The sequence below is a fragment of the Otolemur garnettii genome, unplaced genomic scaffold (assembly GCF_000181295.1).
Source record: "Otolemur garnettii isolate 467f Iridium unplaced genomic scaffold, OtoGar3 scaffold00002, whole genome shotgun sequence".
Classification (NCBI taxonomy): domain Eukaryota; kingdom Metazoa; phylum Chordata; class Mammalia; order Primates; family Galagidae; genus Otolemur; species Otolemur garnettii.
Window position 1 is genome coordinate 33,129,560 of NW_003852397.1, and position 18,895 is coordinate 33,148,454.

The 18,895-nt window shown below is 37.9% G+C and overlaps 1 protein-coding gene across 1 annotated transcript in view; it reads right to left on the bottom strand.

The window, feature by feature from the left end:
* ANKRD28 (ankyrin repeat domain 28) overlaps window positions 1–18,895 on the bottom strand; it is a 79,572-nt gene that overhangs the window by 25,365 nt on the left and 35,312 nt on the right. The window contains exons 10-13 of the mRNA XM_023512669.1: window positions 5,438–5,549; window positions 4,349–4,375; window positions 3,921–3,995; window positions 221–422 (exon numbers count right to left, since the gene is read on the bottom strand). Of these exons, the coding sequence (XP_023368437.1) occupies window positions 221–422; window positions 3,921–3,995; window positions 4,349–4,375; window positions 5,438–5,549 (416 nt within the window). The remainder of the gene's footprint in view (window positions 1–220; window positions 423–3,920; window positions 3,996–4,348; window positions 4,376–5,437; window positions 5,550–18,895) is intronic.

The window sequence follows — 18,895 nt, forward strand, 5'->3', positions numbered from 1 at the left end:
AAAAAAAAAAAAAAAAGACAATTACATAAATCCAATTTGAGGCAGATAATGATATTTTTAAGTGATTATTGTCTTACTGTTAGATTTCCCTGATAATACAATCATTCAACCAATTAAAGTAAAAAATTTTAAGATAATTATTAATATTATATATACTGAAAATCAAAAAACAAAATATCAGATAGTGGCAAATAAATCAAGCACAATCTATTTGGCATACCTGCTGCATGTATAGGTGTTCTCTTCAAAATGTAATCTTTTACTAAAATTGAGGCTCCCTGATTAATGAGTACATCCACACATTCGATATGCCCCTTAAATGCTGCAAGATCTAAAGGCGTTCTTCCACTATTATTTCTGACGTCAAGATCTAACAAAGACTGTACCAACACTTCCAATGCTTGATGGTGACCATGATAGGCCTAAAAATAAATGTAGAAATTAAAAAAATATTTAGGCTGATTTTGCAAATATTTTAGAAACTATAAATAAGCAAGCTTATCTTCATATTATTTTGAGATAATCCAAAACAAGTTTTGTAGTATTGAGAATTCAGAAAGTTAACTATAGATTTTTCTAACAAACATAGCAGGCTACAGTTAGGGAACAGATATTCTACAAATAATAAAAGTTCAAATGAACATACAATCCTGGTTCATGGCAGACAATTTAATGAATGTGTGACATGGATTCATTTAAAGCTTTGATTCTAAGTCTATAATACCCAGGGGCCTGCCTTTTCAATCACAGGTCACTGTTCCTCATTAACTCCAGAGACAGCTTGCGTTGAGTTAGTGCTTGAATCTTCTGATTTCTCAAATTAAGGTGACTACTCTTACCTCATAACGTGTTATAGCTCAAAAATAAGCATTTCTTTTAGCAAAGAATTACTTACCTGAGCTGTTTGAACATATGTCACCTTCTAGGCATTATCCCAACTGTATAAAAGAGGAAGGTTTTGAAGCTTTGTCAAACTGAAGCCCCTTTCTTTACCCAGTCTGATAAAAGGGCTTCCCAGATAACTCATGTCAAAATCCAACATGACAAGTATGTATTATTTACACTAGTGTACGCTGAGCCGGACATAAAGCAATAATAACCTTCAAAGGACTATAATGCCCCTTCTGGCCGAAAATGTCAGAAAGTACCAGCAAGAGATGAAGTTGCTCTGGGCCTGACTGATCTCTTTGATGCTTCTGTGGTAGAAGGTTTGACTATCTGCCACAGAAACCTTGACTACGTCAAAGATTAAAGTGACCATGGATCACAGAATTCTACTATTCTTAGGTAACATTCAATCTGCTCCTCAATACCAGGTCAATGAAATTATGCTACCGAAAGAGTGAACTCTTGAGGATTCCCATAGTGCATGTAGATGACTGTATAAAAAGGAGAGAAAATAAGGATGACAAGCACCCCTGATGTTTTACCACAGAACTCTTCCCCCATGGTGTTCTGGTATAGGACTGAGAGAAGGAGGCTGTATGTCCAGTACAAACAAAGTTACAAATTAAGATCAGTTTCCTTAAGCCTCTAGCCAGTACCATTTTCATTGCACTTAAGCTGTCCTAAATAGAATGTGGAATGAAAAACTTCAAGTAACTTCTGAAAAACCTCCTAGAGATAGATACAAAATGCAAAAGTGATGGTATAATCACATTTCACTGAGACTAATTATTAAATTACAAAATTTCCACTTTAGCTTTAAAAATATTCAGTACACCCTTATTCTTTGCAACACTTACTGACAATAGCCAATAGATGGGAACAACTCAAGTCTTAAATGCCAGATGAATGGATAAACAAAATGTGACATTTACGTAACAATAAATTATTTAGCCTTATAAATGAAGGAAATTGCCACCTGCTACAAAAAGGATAAATCTTAAGGACATTATACTAGGTGAAATCAGCCAGTCATAAATAAAGAAACACTATTATGATTCTACTTAAATGAAGTTATTTAGATTAGGAGAATGGGAGTTGTTAGGGGCTAAAGGGAGGAAAAAATAGAGAACCGTTTGTCTACTGGATATAAAGTCTCAGTTTTGCAAGATGAAAGGGTTCTGGAGATTAGCTGTAAAATGATGTGAATGTATTTAATGCCATTAAACTGTACAAGCAGAAATGGGTAAGAAAGTAAATTTTATGAATTTTATGCTATGTTCTTTTTAAACCACCACACACAAAAAAATCTGACACCCCCCCCCAAAGTAATTGAGATAGAGAGTAAAAAATCATTAATCAGTGTAGAATATATGTACAGGTACTAAAAGAGAAATTAGGTGGGGAGCATACAAACATGAAATTTCTAAAGAAACATCATTAAGTTAATAAGAGAGTCTACATACTACAAGATTTTTAGGAGCCTTTAATATGCTATTTCTTTTTTTCTTTTTTTTGAGACGGAGCCTCAAGCTATCCCCCTGGGTAGAGTGCCATGGCATCACAGCTCACAGCAACCTCCAACTCCTGGGCTCAAGTGAGTCTCCTGCCTCTGCCTCCCAAGTAGCTGGGACCACAGGTGCCCGCCACAACGCCTGGCCAATTTTTTGGTTGCAGCCATCATTGTTGTTTGGTGGGCCGGGCTGGGGATTCGAACCCGCCACCTTCGGTGTATGTGGCTGGCGCCTTAGCCAATTGAGCCACAGGCGCCAAGCCTAATATGCTATTTCTTGAATCTCCATGAGGGGGCAATAGTCTGGAACCTAGTAAGTGCTCAAGAAATGACAGTGCTATTAGGATGGTGAGAATGACAACCACGCGAGAACCCCTAGTCATCTGCTCAGATTTCACTTCTTGCCAGCAATAGTAAAATGGACATTTTCTCCATGCTAGCTTTGCCTTTTCAGACTTCCTATGCAAATCTGGGAGAGGTGATAGTGCGTCCAAAGACTCAAAAGGCAAGGAAGCAAGAAGCTTCAATAATGCATTCTTAATTATTTGGAACATGATTAGAAAGTACTAGTGGGAAGACGGGGGTAGAAAGAGCAGAAAATTCAATGTGTGTCAGTGTCAGAACATATGCAAGGAGAATATTAACATTAAAAAAATAGGAGTACGTGTGAAATGGATCACTAAACTTGTAGTGATCTACATTAAAGATACAACCTCATAAGCATTTTACTATTTTTTTTTGGCCAGGGTCGGGTCCAAACCCGCCACCTCCAGTATATGGGGCTTGCACCCCACTCCTTGAGCCATAAGTGCACTCCATTTTACTGTTTTAATAGCTAGTGACAGTACCCTTATCTCCTGATTTTCAAAGTTTCCCCCATTCTCCCAAACTGTAAAACGCTTTGCTTCAAAAATAAATTCTTTCAATTTAGGAAGAGCTAGATTAAATACTACTTAAAATTTCTTAAGGTAATTCATGCCCATATTTGATTTAAAGAATTGTCGCACTCTTCTCTAACCTATTCACTTAATGACTGACATTGACAGGAAAAATTCAAAGGAATCTTAAAGTGGAAGAGATCTTAGACATCATGTACCCAAATCCTATAGCATAAGCAACTGCAGGGCCAGTGAACACACAATAGTTAGTACCACAAAGTGACAAAGTAAACAAAAAATTGTAGAAATAACATAGGATTTGTGTGTGCCATCAGCTTAGCACATTATAAGCCATTTCACTAGAGCAAATATTTTTAAATTCATCATCACAAGCATATTTTCTCCCTTAGAGGAGGCCCTGGAGGAAGACCAAGGACCATGGTTTATACACACACACATAAACACAAAATCCAGAAAAGGTACATTACAAATTTTCGGAATTAAAAACGTTCTTGTGAGTTTTAACTCCATGATTAACTGCTACACAGACCAAAAGTTCATGGTACTTGTTTGAGTCAACACAAATAAGTGTTAGACAGTTTTAGTAAACTAGCCATCAAGTCAGCTATAATGGTAATACTCACAGCCAAATGTAAAGGGCTTATTGTTGCTCTATTATCTGAATCACTGAGCATATCTGTCCCCGAGGTTTCCATTAACTAAAAAAGAAGAGGCATTTTAAATGTCAGAAAGATATACTTCAGCAATTTTTCTACCCTACCTTCCAGTTCAAATCCATTTAGTGTATAAACTGATAACTCAGGACATAGAACAGGATCATCACAAAAGTATGATAAGGTCTATGGATTAAAAGGTCTGAATGAAGTGCTATCAACTCAGAGTTTGTGGAGAGTGCTATTTTACTATCACCAAGTAAACACCTTCCCCCCCTTGCACACATAATTTCTGTCATATCTTTGTTCCTATGAATATGTAAAAACAGCTTCAGCTCTAACAAGACCAAAAAAATATAATATTCTAACCGAAGGGGGAGAAATTGACTAATACTTACAACATCTAAAGGAGTTTCACTTGCAATCTGAAATAAATATTAAAACAAGAACAGTTTAGAAAGTATTCACAATATTAAGTCTCTACTTAACACTGGTCTTTGCTATGTTACATCTACTCAAACCTATGCTATCTTTGCCTCCAAAAAAATTAAGTCTTTTTTTTTTTAAGAGACAGAGTCTCACCTTGTCACACTCAGTAGAGTGCCATGACATCACAGCTCACAGCAACCTCCAGCTGGCACCCTACTCATTGAGCCACAGGCGTGGCCTGAGTCTTTTAAATAATTTTACATTACAACAGACCACAGATAAACATACACAGGTCTAAAATTTTAGCTTGAAGATCCATAACAACTTAAGAAAATGGTATTTGTTGCTTTTGTAGCAGGATTCTAAGTGCTATATTAAATGTCAACCTCCTTTTTCTCTTTTATATCTACTCTTGTTGAATTTTATTTCTTCTTGAAGGGAAGCAAAGTTTAACATAATTTAATTATAAATTTAACATAACTTACAAGTCTAAATTAAAGAACCTCGAATCTAACGCACCTGGATACACAAGAGTATATTTTAACTTGTCCCTTTCATTTTGGTTTGGCAAAGTGGAGTGAACAGTATGCATATTTCAAATGAGACCACAGCTGAAATACAAACTTGCTTTGCAGAAGCAGAGTCTCTCTTATTTGGAGGGACTATGGAATAAATGGGCCTTTCAAAATTCCCTAAATATAAGGGGGAGACCTTGCTCTCACAGAGACTTTTATTTCTCCTCTAAGACATGGTCATAGTTTTTTAGAAGTTTATGGAAAATATTTATTTAAAGGGGCAGGAAAAGTGAATCCTGCAGACATATAGACAGGGTAACAACTAGCTCTCTCCAGAGATCTACTTTTTTCCTTTCTTTTTTGAAAAGGAAAAGGTAATGAGAGATATCTTACTAGGGCAACTATGAATTTTTGAGGTCTATAGACTCTGAAAATAACTGTTAAAGAGCAAAAGAGAATTTGTTTCTTGATCTACTTACTTTCATTTGTTACATTAGATTATAAACTCACATTAGTCTTTCCACATTAATTCAGTAATCTTACCAGCTGAAGACACAGACGGTGACCATAAGCAGCTGAATAATGAACTGCATTGTATCCCTGCTTATCACGGATCCCTGGATTTGCATCATTTCTTAGTAAGTATTCCAGGCACCTATATACAATATAATAAAAATTCTAAATCCTGTATTTTAACAAATAAGAGACTGAAATTAAAACATCATTTTTCTTATACTTAATATCAAAATCATAATATGTACTTTAATAATCTGTCATTTACATTACATTGATTGAAGTTATCATAAAAATACAAATGAAATGTTCCTAAGAGAATTTGGATTCAAAGTGGCTTTACAGTCTTTCAGAAGGCTTAATGAGCCTCATGAATAAGCCTTTACACAGTCACTATCTATGACACCACCTATTCCAGTAAAACAACATTTGATGGACAGGATTGAAACTCCTAGTGGTGGTGATCACACAATGCCAGTAACATTAATGCTTCTCTGTCTACAATACAGAATGAGTATAATTTCTCATCAGGAAGCTCAAGAAAGAATGGTAAAAACTCCCAAGAAACCAAGGTTAGAATTTAATGAACTGAATAAGACTGAAAAGAATATAAAAGTCCTATGAAGGTAACAAGAAGGGCCTTCCCATAAAAGACACTTTATATCTAAACTATTTTAAAGAACACTACAAGGTTCATAGTTTGTTATAATCCTAATACTTTTGTTACTGTAGCAGAAAAAGAGATACTGAATTAGAAATGTAAAGACTTGCCTCTAGAGTTAGTTTGCTGCATCTTGAGCAAATCATTTCCCCTTTAAGGGATGGCCTCTGTTAGGTGGGGGTTGGGAAAACCAACTTAATCTAATGTCTGCCTATGTTTAAATTCCAAGTTTATAGTTATCTATTGATAATGTGTCTAGGACTACTTTATGTCTACCCAAATATTAATTACACTATCATGGGGAATTCTGGGAAGATGGTTTGGTGGCAACCCTTGGCAGAGGTTCTTGAGCAGAGGGAGAAAAAAATGAATGGTATCAGACTCTATGAAGCCAAAGATGGGAAGCTGAGTCAAGAAAGAAGTTTGGGGCAGTGCCTGTGGCTCAGTGAGTAGAGCACCAGCACCATACAGGTGGTGGGTTCAAACCCAGCCTCTGCCAAATTGCAACAAAAAAAATAGCCAGGAGTTGTGGTGGGTGCTTGTAGTCCCAGCTACTTGGGAGGCTGAGGCAAGAGAATCACCTAAGCCCAGGAATTGGAGGTTGCTGTTCGCCAAGCTGTAACTCCAAGGAAGAGCATTCAAGAAAACAAATTATAGGTATAAAGCCTACCGACTAGAGGATGGAATACCCCTCCCCCAAGCAGGAGACGGGCCACAGGCTATCTGTGAGCGAGCAGGGAACAAAAGACCTCTCATTTTACCTCGCTGGAGAGAGCCGCTAAACACCAGGTCTCTTTCTGCAGGGAGGTCCCACTTATGAACCTAGACACCACCCTGCCAGGCACAAAACTGAACAGATATTTCCCCCCACAACTCCAAATTCCCAATCCACCCTTCCCCCCTTGCATGGTGGTCTGAAGTTCTGCCCCCTGCATAGCACAGAGTTATTTGGTCTTTTCCTGAGAGATTTGGGCATAGCGTGGACTGCCAACCATCAGGACGGAATCTGTGATTAACAGGGAAGAAAGAGGGTGTGGGAAAAAAGAAACTCGGTGGGAGGAGGAGCAGTCCCCTGGTTATGACTATGCCCGGCTAGTGATGGTGTTGACCCTTGGTTCAGGGTGTGTCTGGCTGGACAGGGTGCGGAACCCCTGGCTCTGCAGGCACCCACAGTGGGAGAGTGGCTGCCCTATGTCAACTGAGTTCACAGACAGGGCTAGTCCCCAGCCATAACTAAACCAGCTCTCCAGGATATTCTCAGACCCATCCTCCACAATGACCAGTACAATGCTCTACCTTCAAAGTAAACTCACCCAGAAATTTTTGAACAAAACCCAACTTCCACAGTGGTGAAAGAATTAATGTCCACTGGACATCCAAAAATCATGACACCAAAAACACAACCAGGCTTAGCAATTCTCTCAATTAATGTGTATGGTATAAACTGTCCACTAAAGAGGTACAGGCTGGCTGCCTGGATACATAAAATTAGACTCAGACTCAAATCTGCTGTATATAAGAATCTCACCTTACCTTAAAGGATAAAAATAGACTCAGGGTAAAGGGATGGACTTGTATAATACAGGCAAATGGAAACCATAAAAAAGCAGGGGTTGCAATTTTAGCAGCAGATACAATTGGCTTTAAACCCAACAAAGATAAAGAAAGATAAGGATGGTCACTACATATTTGTCAACGGAAACAACACTCAACTTGAAGAGATTTCAATAATGAACACTTATGCACCCTACCAGAATGCCCCTCAATTCATAAAGCAGACCCTAATGGATATGAACAACTTGATATCTTTCTGTACTATACTAGTTGGAGATTTTAACACCCCTTTGACAATTTTGGATAGATTCTCCAAGAAGAAACTAAACAAAGAAATATTAGACTTAAACCTGACCCTAGAACAAATGGACTTTACAGATCTCTACAGAAATTTCATCCTAATAAAGCTGAATATACATTTTTCTCATCAGCCTACAGGCCATCCTCAAAAATAGATCATATCCTAAGACATAAGTCTAACTTCAGCAAATTTAAAAGTATAGAAATTATTCCTTGTATCTTCTCAGACCACCATGGAATAAAAGTTGAACTCAACAGCAACAGGAATCTTCATACTCTAACAAAATCATGGAAACTAAATAATCTTATGCTGAATGATAGCTAGGTCAAAGCCAAGATTAAGGAGGAAATCAGCAAATTTTTGAAACAAAATGATAATGAAGACACAAATTATCAAAACCCGTGGGATACTGCAATGGCAGTCCTAATAGGGAAATTTATAGCGCTGGAAGCCTTTATCAAGAAAACAGAAAGAAAGGAAGACAACAATTTAATGGATCATCTCAAGCAACTGGAAAAGGAAGAACGTTCCAACCCCAAACACAGCAGAAGAAAAGAAATAACCAAAATTAGGGCAGAATTAAATGAAACTGAAAACAAAAGAATCATTCAGATGATCAACAAAGCAAAAAGTTGGTTTTTTGAAAAGATTAACAGACTCAGCGCCTGTAGCTCAACCGGCTAAGGCACCAGCCACGTACACCTAAGGTGGCGGGTTCGAATCCCCAGCCCGGACCTGCCAAACAACAACGACGGCTGCAACCAGAAAATAGCTGGGCGTGTGGCGGGCACCTGTGGTCCCAGCTACTTGGGAGGCGGAGGCAAGAGACTCGCTTGAGTCCAGGAGTTGGAGGTTGCTGTGAGCTGTAATGCCACGGCACTCTACCCAGGGGGACAGCTTGAGGCTCTGTCTCAAAAAAAAAAAAAGATTAACAAAATTGATAAACCTCTGGCCAACCTAACCAGAAACAGAAAAGTAAAATCTCTAACATCGTCTATCTGAAATGATAAAGAAGTAACAACAGACGCTTCAGAAATTCAAAAAATCCTCAATGATTATAAGAAAAATCTCTATTCTCAGAAATATGAAAATCTGAAGGAAAAAGACCAATACTTGGAAGCACACCACCTTCTTAGACTCAACCACAAAGAATTAGAAATCTTGAGTAGACCTATATTAATCACTGAAATAGCATCAATAATACGAAATCTCCCAAAAAAGAAAAAGTCTGGGATCAGATGGCTTCATATCCGAATTCTATCAAACCTTCCAAGAGGAACTAGTACCTATATTATACAACCTTTTCCAAAGCACAGAAAAAGAAGGAACTTCTCAACACATTCTGTGAAGCAAATATCATCCTGATCCCCAAACCAAGAAAGGATCCAACAAAGAAAGAAAATTATAGACTGATATCATTAATGAATATTGATGCAAAAATATTCAATAAGATCTTAGCAAATAGAATTCAACAACACATCAAAAAAATTATACAGGGCAGCACCTGTGGCTCAAGAAGTAGGGCACCAGCCCCATACACCGGGAGTGGTGGGTTCAAGCCCAGCCCCAGCCAAAACTGCAAAAAAAAGATGATCAGAAGACTTAAGAAATTAGGCATAGAAGGGACATTTCTTAAACTGATAGAGGCCATCTACAGCAAGCCCACAACCAATATTGTATTGAATGGTATAAAACTGAAAACATTTCCACTCATATCAGGAATGAGGCAAGGATGCCCATTGTCTCCACTGCTATTCAACATAGTACCGGATGTCTTAGCCATCGCAATCAGACAAGAGAAGGTGATCAAGGGTATCCAAATAGGGTCAGTGGAAATCAAACTCTCACTCTTTGCTGATGATATGATCCTATACGTGGCAAATCCCAGGGACTCAACTTCAAAACTCTTTGAAGCGGTCAAGGAATACAACAGGGTCTGAGGATACAAAATCAATACTTATAAATCAATAGCTTTTATATATGCCAACAAAAGTCAAGCTGAAAATATAGCCAAGGACTCTATTCCTTTCATAGTAGTGCCAAGGAAGATAAAATATCTGGGAATTTACCTAACAAAGGATGTGAAAGATCTCTATAAAGAGAACTATAGACTGAGAAAAGAAATAATTGAAAATGTTAACAAATGGGAAAACCCACCATGCTCGTGGCTGGGAAGAATCAACATTGTTAAAATGTCCATATTACCCAAAGCAATCCCTATTAAAGCACCACTGTCATACTTTAGGAGCTTGAAAAAAATAGTACTTCATTTTATATGGAATCAGAAAAAACCTCAAATAGCAAAAACATTACTCAGAAATAAGAACAAATCTGGTGTATCATGTTACCAGACTTAAGGCTATACTATAAATCTATAGTGATCAAATAGCCTGGTACTGGCACAAAAACATAGTAGTAGATTTATGGAACAGAGTGGAGAACCAAGGGATGAACCCAGCTACTTATCGTTGTTTGATCTTCAACAAGCCTATCAAAAATATTCAGTGGGGGAAAGACTCCCTATTTAACAAATGATGCTGGATGAACTGGCTGGCGACCTATAGAAGACTGAAACTGGACCCCTACCTTTCACCATTAACAAAAATTGATTCTTACTGAATAAAAGATTTAAACTTAAGACATGAAACTATTAAAAATACTAGAAGAGAGTGCAGAAAAAAAAACACCTGAAGAAATTTGCCTGGGAGAATATTTTATGAGGACCCCCTGCCGCCAGGCAATTGAAGCAACACCAAAAATACATTACTGGGATCTGATCAAATTAAAAAACTTTTGCACAGCCAAGAGCACAATAAGTAAACAGACAATCTTTAGAATGGGAGAAGGTTTTTGCAGGTTATGCTTCCGACAAAGGTCTGATAACTAGAATCTACAGAGAACTCATACTAATCAGTAAGAAAAGAACAAATAACTCCATTTCTATGTGGGCAAGAGACTTGAACACAAACTTCTCTGATGAAGACAGGTGCATGGGCACACACAAATGAAAAAATGCTCTTCATCCTTAATCATCAAAGAAATGCAAATCAAACCACTTTGAGATATCATCTAACTCTAGGAAGTTTAGCCTACATCAAAAAATCCTGAAACTACAGATGTTGGCATGGATGCGGAGAGAAGGGAATGCTTCTATACTTCTGGTGGGAATGCAAGCTAATACGACCTTTTTTGGAAAAAAGTTTGGAGAACACTCAAAGAACTAAAAGTAGACCTACTGGTTCAATCCTGCAATTCTTCTCGTTGGTATATACCCAGATGATCAAAAATTATTTTATAACAAAGACATTCGCACCAGAATGTTTATTGCAGCCCAACTCATAATAGCTAAGACATGGAAACAGCCCAAGTGACCTATGAATGAACAAATTGTGGTATATGTACACCATGGAATACTATGCAGCCATAAAAATTTGGAGACTTCATATCTTTTATGTTTACCTGGATGGAGCTGGAACACATTCTCAGTAAAGTATCTCAAGAATGGAAAAAAAAAAACCCCAAAGTACTCAATACTACTATGAAATCAATATGTAATTACCTACACATTCATATGAATGGCAAATCATAACTATAGTCTAGAAAGTAGAAGGGAAGAGGAGAGACGGAAAAGGAGGGGGGATATGGGAAGAGGAAGGGTTTTTGGGGAGACCTCATCTAATTTGCCTGATGCAATGGTACATTTCAAAACTATTAAGAAATGAGTATAATTGTGATGAATGCATTACTTATTTCAATGTAAGCATTTCACACTGTATATCAAAGCAGTACACTGAACCTCATAAATGCATCAATATACAAAGTTATGATTTAATAATAAAAAAAAGACACAGAAAAAGATGGTGGCTGACTAACGGTGTCTTTGTAACTGGGCATGGTGAGTCTGTAGAGAGGAGACTACAGGCATCTCTGGCTGGTGGGATCGGCCCAGAAACATCCCTTTGGAGACACAAGGAATCAGTGAGGGACTTCTGGACCCCCTAAGGAGGACAAAAGCAGTGGAGATCTGGCAAGTGTGTTTGTTCGGTCTAATCCACTGGCAGCTGTTAAGTATAGCAGCTGCGGGATTGCAAACTGGAAAGGCCTTACCTGTGATCTGTTTGGGTATTTTTTGGACTTGGCACTCCATTGATATACCTTGGGAGAACTTGGGTAAGAGGGAGGACTTTTAAGCATCCGCTAGGGTCCCAGACTTAGCCGTTGAGCTGGATGGAGCTAACAGTGTTCGGTTGTGGGCCGCATGGAGCCACTGTGGGAGAACTGCCCCGGGAAGTTCTGCTTGCAGGGTTGCAGAGCAAGGATGGAGCGGGAACCAGTAATCTAGTGACTGAGCAGCCTAAAGGTGGGGACTGAGACGCCTTGCAGCCTTGGCCCTCAGGGGCATAGTGTGAGATGGGTTTTGGCACAGTGGGTAAGTGGATAACCACTTCAGGCGTGATCCCAGCGACAAGTGCTTTTTTGGGGAAGCTTCTGTTTAGCCCAGGTTGGCAGTTTAAAGTGCCTTTTAAGCTAGCTGAAGTGAGATTTAGGCTCTCCACCCTAGGTGGTTTGAGAAATCAGCAGAGGCCTCCAGTCTCCATCTCTCGTACAGCTGTATCAGCATTGTGATTAACATCTCATACCCCAGAAGATTACCTGTTGCCCAGACAATATTCAGCAAGATATATATACTGCTTTGGTTTTGTTTTTCTTTCTTGTTTTTTTTTTTTTTAATTTCAACATTTTCCTTATAGATTTTTCTTTTCTTTCTTCATTTTTCTAGTTTAATTTTCCATTGTTGCCCATTTTTAACACATAGAACTTCATTTCTGCTAGTGTATTCTACCCCTATTATTTGGCTTTTTACCCAATTTTATCCCGTAAAGCTTTTTGTTTGCTTGTTTTGGTTTTATTTATAGCATTTTTGTCTTTCCTCTCTACTTGGTAGAGGTGGGGTACTGTGTCCAAACAGGCTAGCAAAGAGCTGCTGACCTCAAAGGAACAACCCAACCTGGTACCCCCAGAGGTTGGGGGTTTCTAAGGTTGGGTCATAGTACCCTACTGCACACCTATATTGCTCATGTCTCCCTCCTTCTGTGCCTTTCTTCTCTTTGTTAATATTCCTTTTTACCCATCCCTCGCCTTTCTCCCCCCCTGCCTTTTTTTTTTCTCTTTTGTCTCTTCCTGCTCTTCAATCTTCTTATCCTTCTGATTCTCTATCAAAAGGACTCATCGAAACCCTAGTCCAGAGGCATGGGAACTTAAAGAGCAAGAGGAAGTGAAAGGAAAATTAGGGCAGGGAAGCAGATAAATCACTCATGAGGAAGAACCAGTAGAAAAATCCTGGCAACATGAAAAATCAGTCCAGAGCAATGCCCCCAAGGGACTGTGAGGTGGCTATTGCAGAGGATTCCACCTATAAAGAAATGTTAGAAATGACAGAAAGGGAATTTAGAATACAGATGATGAAAACAATGAGGGAAATGATGGAAAATAACCAAAAGGAAATCCAAAAACAGAATCAAATAAGAGATGAACGATATGAAGAGTATAGAAAGGATACAGCAGAGCTGATGGAATTGAAGCAGTCAATTAAGGAACTTAAAGATGCAATAGAAAATATCAACAACAGATTAGACCATGCAGAAGAAAGAATCTCAGAGGTAGAGGAAAAAACTCTTGAGATAGCTCACACAAAGAAGAGACAGAGAAGAGAGAGAAAGCAGAACGTTCAGTGTCTGAGTTGTGGGACTATATGAACCTTTCAAACATATGAGTTATAGGTATCCCAGAAGGTGAAGAAGAATGTCCCACGGGAATGAAAAGCCATACTTGAGAATATTATAAATGAAAATTTCCTGAATATCACCAAAGATTCTGACACACTCCTTTCAGAGGGATATCGGACCCAAGGTCAAGACAAAAGAAAAGATTCTTCAAGCTGCCAGGAGTAAGTGCCAGTTGACCTACAGGGGCAAATCCATCAGGGTGACTGCAGACTTCTCTAATGAAACTTTCCAAGCAAGAAGACAATGGTCATCTACCTTTAATCTACTTAAACAGAACAATTTCCAGCCCAGAATTCTATATCCTGCTAAGCTAAGTTTTAAAATTGATGGAGAAATCAAATCATTTGCTGATATCTAAACATTGAGAAAATACACCTCAACAAGACCAGCTCTATAGGAAATACTTCACCCAGTCTACACACTGACCATCACAATGGATCAATAGCAAAGTAAGAACTCAGAAATTAAAGGACAGAACCTAACTTCCACCATGATGCTAAAGATGAAACTAAGCAATGGACTCTCACACAATAAGATGAATAGAACACTACCACACTTACCAACTATCTCAATAAATGTCAATGGCTTGAATTCCCCAGTGAAGAAGTACAGATTGGCTGACTGGATTAAAAAACACAAGCCATCCATTTGCTGTCTGCAGGAAATACACCTAGCTTCAAAAGAAAATTAAATCTCCAAGTTAAGGGTTGGAAGACAATTTTTCAGGCACATGGAATTCAGAAGAAAAGAGGGGTTGCAATCTTATTTTCAGATGCATGTGGATCTAAAGCAACTAAAGTCAAAAAAGACAAAGATAGTCACTTCATATTGGTCAAGGGCAAAATTCAACAAGAAGACATTTCAATTCTAAATATTTATGCACCCAATTTAAATGTTCCCAGATTCTTGAAACAGACATTACTCAGTCTGAGCAATATGATATCCTATAGTACCACAATAACAGGGTACTTAAATACTCTGCTTACAGAGCTGGACAGATCCTCTAAATAGAAATTAAACCAAGATATAAGGGACTTAAATGAGACCCTAGAGTAACTGTGCTTGATAGATGAATAAAAAGAATTAAAATTTTACCTTGTATCTTCCCAGACCACAAGGCACTGAAGGTGGAACTCAACTCCAACAAAAATGTTCAACTCCACACAAAGGCATGGAAATTAAACAACCTTCAGTTGAATGACAGTTGAGTGCAGGGAGAAATAAAAGAGGAAATCATTAACTTCCTTGAGCACAACAACAATGAAGACACAAGCTACCAAAACCTGTGGGATACTGCAAAAGCAGTTTTGAGAGAAAAATTTATTGCTTTAGATGCATAAACAAAATAAAAAGCCATCTTATGGAATTGGAAAAAGAAGAACAATCTAAGCCTAAACCCAGCAGAAGAAAAGAAATATCCAAAATTAAATCAGAGATCAATGAAACTGAAAACAAAAAAATCATTCAGAAAATTAATGAAACAAGGAGTTGGTTTTTTGAAAAAATAAATAAAATAGATAAACCTTTGGCCAGACTAACTAGAAATAAAAAAGTAAAATCTCTAGTAACCTCAATCAGAAATGATAAATGGGAAATAACAACTGATGCCACAGAGATACAAGAGATCATCTCTGAATACTACCAGAAACTCTATGTTCTGAAATTTGACAATGTGAAGAAAATGGATCAATATTTGGAATCACACCCTCTCCCTAGATTTAGCCAGGAAGAAAGAGAGCTCCTGAACAGGCCAATTTCAAGCACTGAGATTAAAGAAACAATAAAAAATCTTCTAACCAAAAAATGCCCTGGTCCAGATGGCTTCACACCAGAATTCTATCAAACTTTCAAGGAAGAGCTTATTCCCATATTCTAGAAATTATTCCAAAAACTTGAGGAGGAAGGAATCTTCCCCAACATGTACTATGAAGCAAACATCACCCTGATACCAAAACCAGGGAAAGACCCAACTAAAAAGGAGAACTTCAGACCAATTTCACTCATGAATATAGATGCAAAAATTTTCAACAAAATCTCAGCCAATAGATTACAGCTTATCATCAAAAAAATCATACATCACGATCAAGTAGGTTTCATCCCAGGGATGCAAGGTTGGTTTAATATATGCAAGTCTATAAACGTTATCCACCGTATCAACAGAAGTAAAACCAAAGACTACATGATCCTCTCAATAGATGCAGAAAAAGCACTCAATAAAATCCAGCATCCTTCTCTAATTATAACACTGAAGAGTACAGGGATATGTGGAATATTTCTGAAACTGATTGAGGCTATCTATGACACAGCTAGTAAATATTTTACTGAATGGAATAAAACTGAAAGCTTTTCCTCTCTGAACTAGAACCAGACAAGGTTGTCCTGTCACCATTATTATTCAACATAGTGCTGGAAGTTCTAGCCAATACAATTAGGCAAGACAAGGAAATAAAGGGCATCCGAATGAGAGCAGAGGAGGTCAAACTCTCCCTTTTTGCTGACGATATGATCTTACACTTAGAGAACCCCAAAGACTCAACCACAAAACTCTTGGAAGTCATCAAAAAATTCAGTATTGTCTCAGGATATAAAATCAATGTCCACAAGTCAGTTGCCATTGTATACACCAACAACAGCCAAGATGAGAGGCTAATTAAGGACACAACTCCCTTCACCACAGCTTCAAAGAAAATGAAATATCCAAGAATATACCTAACAAAGGAGGTGAAGGACCTCTATAAAGAAAATTATGAAACCCTAAGAGAGGAAATAGCAAAGGACTTTTAACAAATGGAAGAACATATCATGTTCATGGCTGGGAATAATCAACATTGTTAAAATGTCTATACTTCCCAAAGCAATCTACCTAGTAAATGCCATCCATATTAAAATATCAACATCGTACTTTCAAGATTTGGAAAAAGTGATTTTGCGTTTTGCATGGAACCAAACAAAACAAAACAAATAAACCCCCGTATAGCTAAGGCAATTCTTAGTAATAAAAACAAAGCCAGGGGGATCACCATACCAGATTTTAGGCTGTACTACAAGGCCATAGTGGTCAAGACAGCATGGTACTGGCACAAAAATAGAGACATAGACATTTGGCATCTAATAGAAAACCAGGAAATTAAACTAACATCTTACAACCACCTAATCTTTGATAAACCAAACACGAGCATGCCTTGGAGGAAAGACTCCCTATTCAATAAATGGTGCTGGGAGAACTGGATATCCACATGTAAAAGACTGAAACTGGACCCACACCTTTCCCCACTCACAAAAATTGATTCAAGATGGATAAATGACTTAAATTTAAGGCATGAAACAATAAAAAACCTCAAAGAAAGTATAGGAAAAATACTGGAAGATGTTGGCCTGGGGAAAGACTTTATGAAGAAGACTGTTGTGGCAATTGCAACAATAACAAAAATAAACCAATGGGACTTAATTAAACTGAAAAGCTTTCGTACAGCTAAGGAGACACCAACCAAAGCAAACAGACAACCTACATTATGGGAAAGGATATTTGCATACTTTGAATCAGACAAAAGCTTGATAACTAGGATCTATAGAGAACTCAAATGAATCCACATGAAAAAAGCCAACAATCCCATATATCAATGGGCAAGAGGTATGAATAGAACCTTCTCTAAAGATGACAGATGAATGGTGAACAAACATATTAAAAAATGCTCATCATCCCTAATTATTAGAGAAATGCAAATCAAAACCACCCTGAGATACCATCTAATCCCAGTGAGAATGGTCCACATCACAAAATCTGAAAACTGCAGATGCTGGCATGGATGTGGAGAGAAGGGAACACTTTTACACTGCTGGTGGGACTGCAAAGTAATACAACCTTTTTGGAAGGTAGTATGGAGAACCCTTGAAGAACTCAAGCTAGACCTTCCATTTGATCCTGCAATCCCATTACTGGGCATCTACCAAAAAATCCTTTTATCATAAGGACACTTGCACTACTAGACTGTTTACTGCAGCTTAACTTACAATTGCCAAAACGTGGAAACAGCCTAAATGTCCACCAACCTAGGAATGGATTAATAAGCTGTGGTATATGTATACCATAGAATACCATTCAGCCATTAAAAAAGATGGAGACTTTACAGCCTTTATATTAATATGGATGGAAGTGGAACACATTATTCTTAGTAAAGTATCACAAGAATGGAGAAGCATGAATCCTATGTACTCAATTTTGATATGAGGACATCTAATGACAAAGGGAGGGGGTGAGCAGAGAGAGGAAGGAGGGAGGAGTGGGGAAGGGAAGAGCAGAGAGAGTGACAGAGTGAGGGGGGTGGGGTCTTGGTGTGTGCCACACCTTCTGGGGGCAAGACACGATTGTAAAAGGGACTTTACCTAACAAAAGCAATCAGTGAAACCTGGTTTTTTATACCCTCAATGAATCCCCAGCAATAAATTTAAAAACATAAAAAAGAAAAACTATAATGACACTATCATGGGAAAAAAATTCTACAATCAAACAGTCCTCGTAAAAGTTCAAATTTCTAAAGTCACATTGAAGTTATATAAAGACAAAAAGGAATTTTAAAGCTTAAATAGTAACTGACCTGTCAAGAACTCTATCCCATACACACACAGTATCTGTCAAGAACTCTATGAATGGCATATATATATATATATAAAATGACCTATATATATATATTTTATATATATATAAAATGACCCATATACACGGACCATTCTTTCAATGTTAACCCTTACTTCAGTGTTGACTTGTTTAAAACCCTCTGATCTCTTAAGAATTACTTTCAGAGGCTTAGCATGGTGGCGCATGTCTGTAATCTTAGCACTCTGTGAGGCCTAGGTAGGAAGACTGCTTAAGCTCAGGAGTTTGAGTCCGGCCTGACCAAGAGTGAGATCCCCATTTCTACTAAAATTAGAAAAACTAGCCAGACATTGTGGTGCATGCCTGTAGTCCCAGCTACTTGGAAGGCTGAGGGAAAAGGATTGCTTCAGCCCATGAGTTTGAGGTTGCTGTGAGCTATGATGACACCACGGCACTCTGCACCCAGCGTGATGACAGAGTGAGACTCTGTCTCAAAAAAAAAAATAAACTACTTAATATTTAATATAACATCTATCTTCCTTGGTGCAAATAATCAACTTTTTAAGTGAGATTTTAATGTTTATGAACAGCT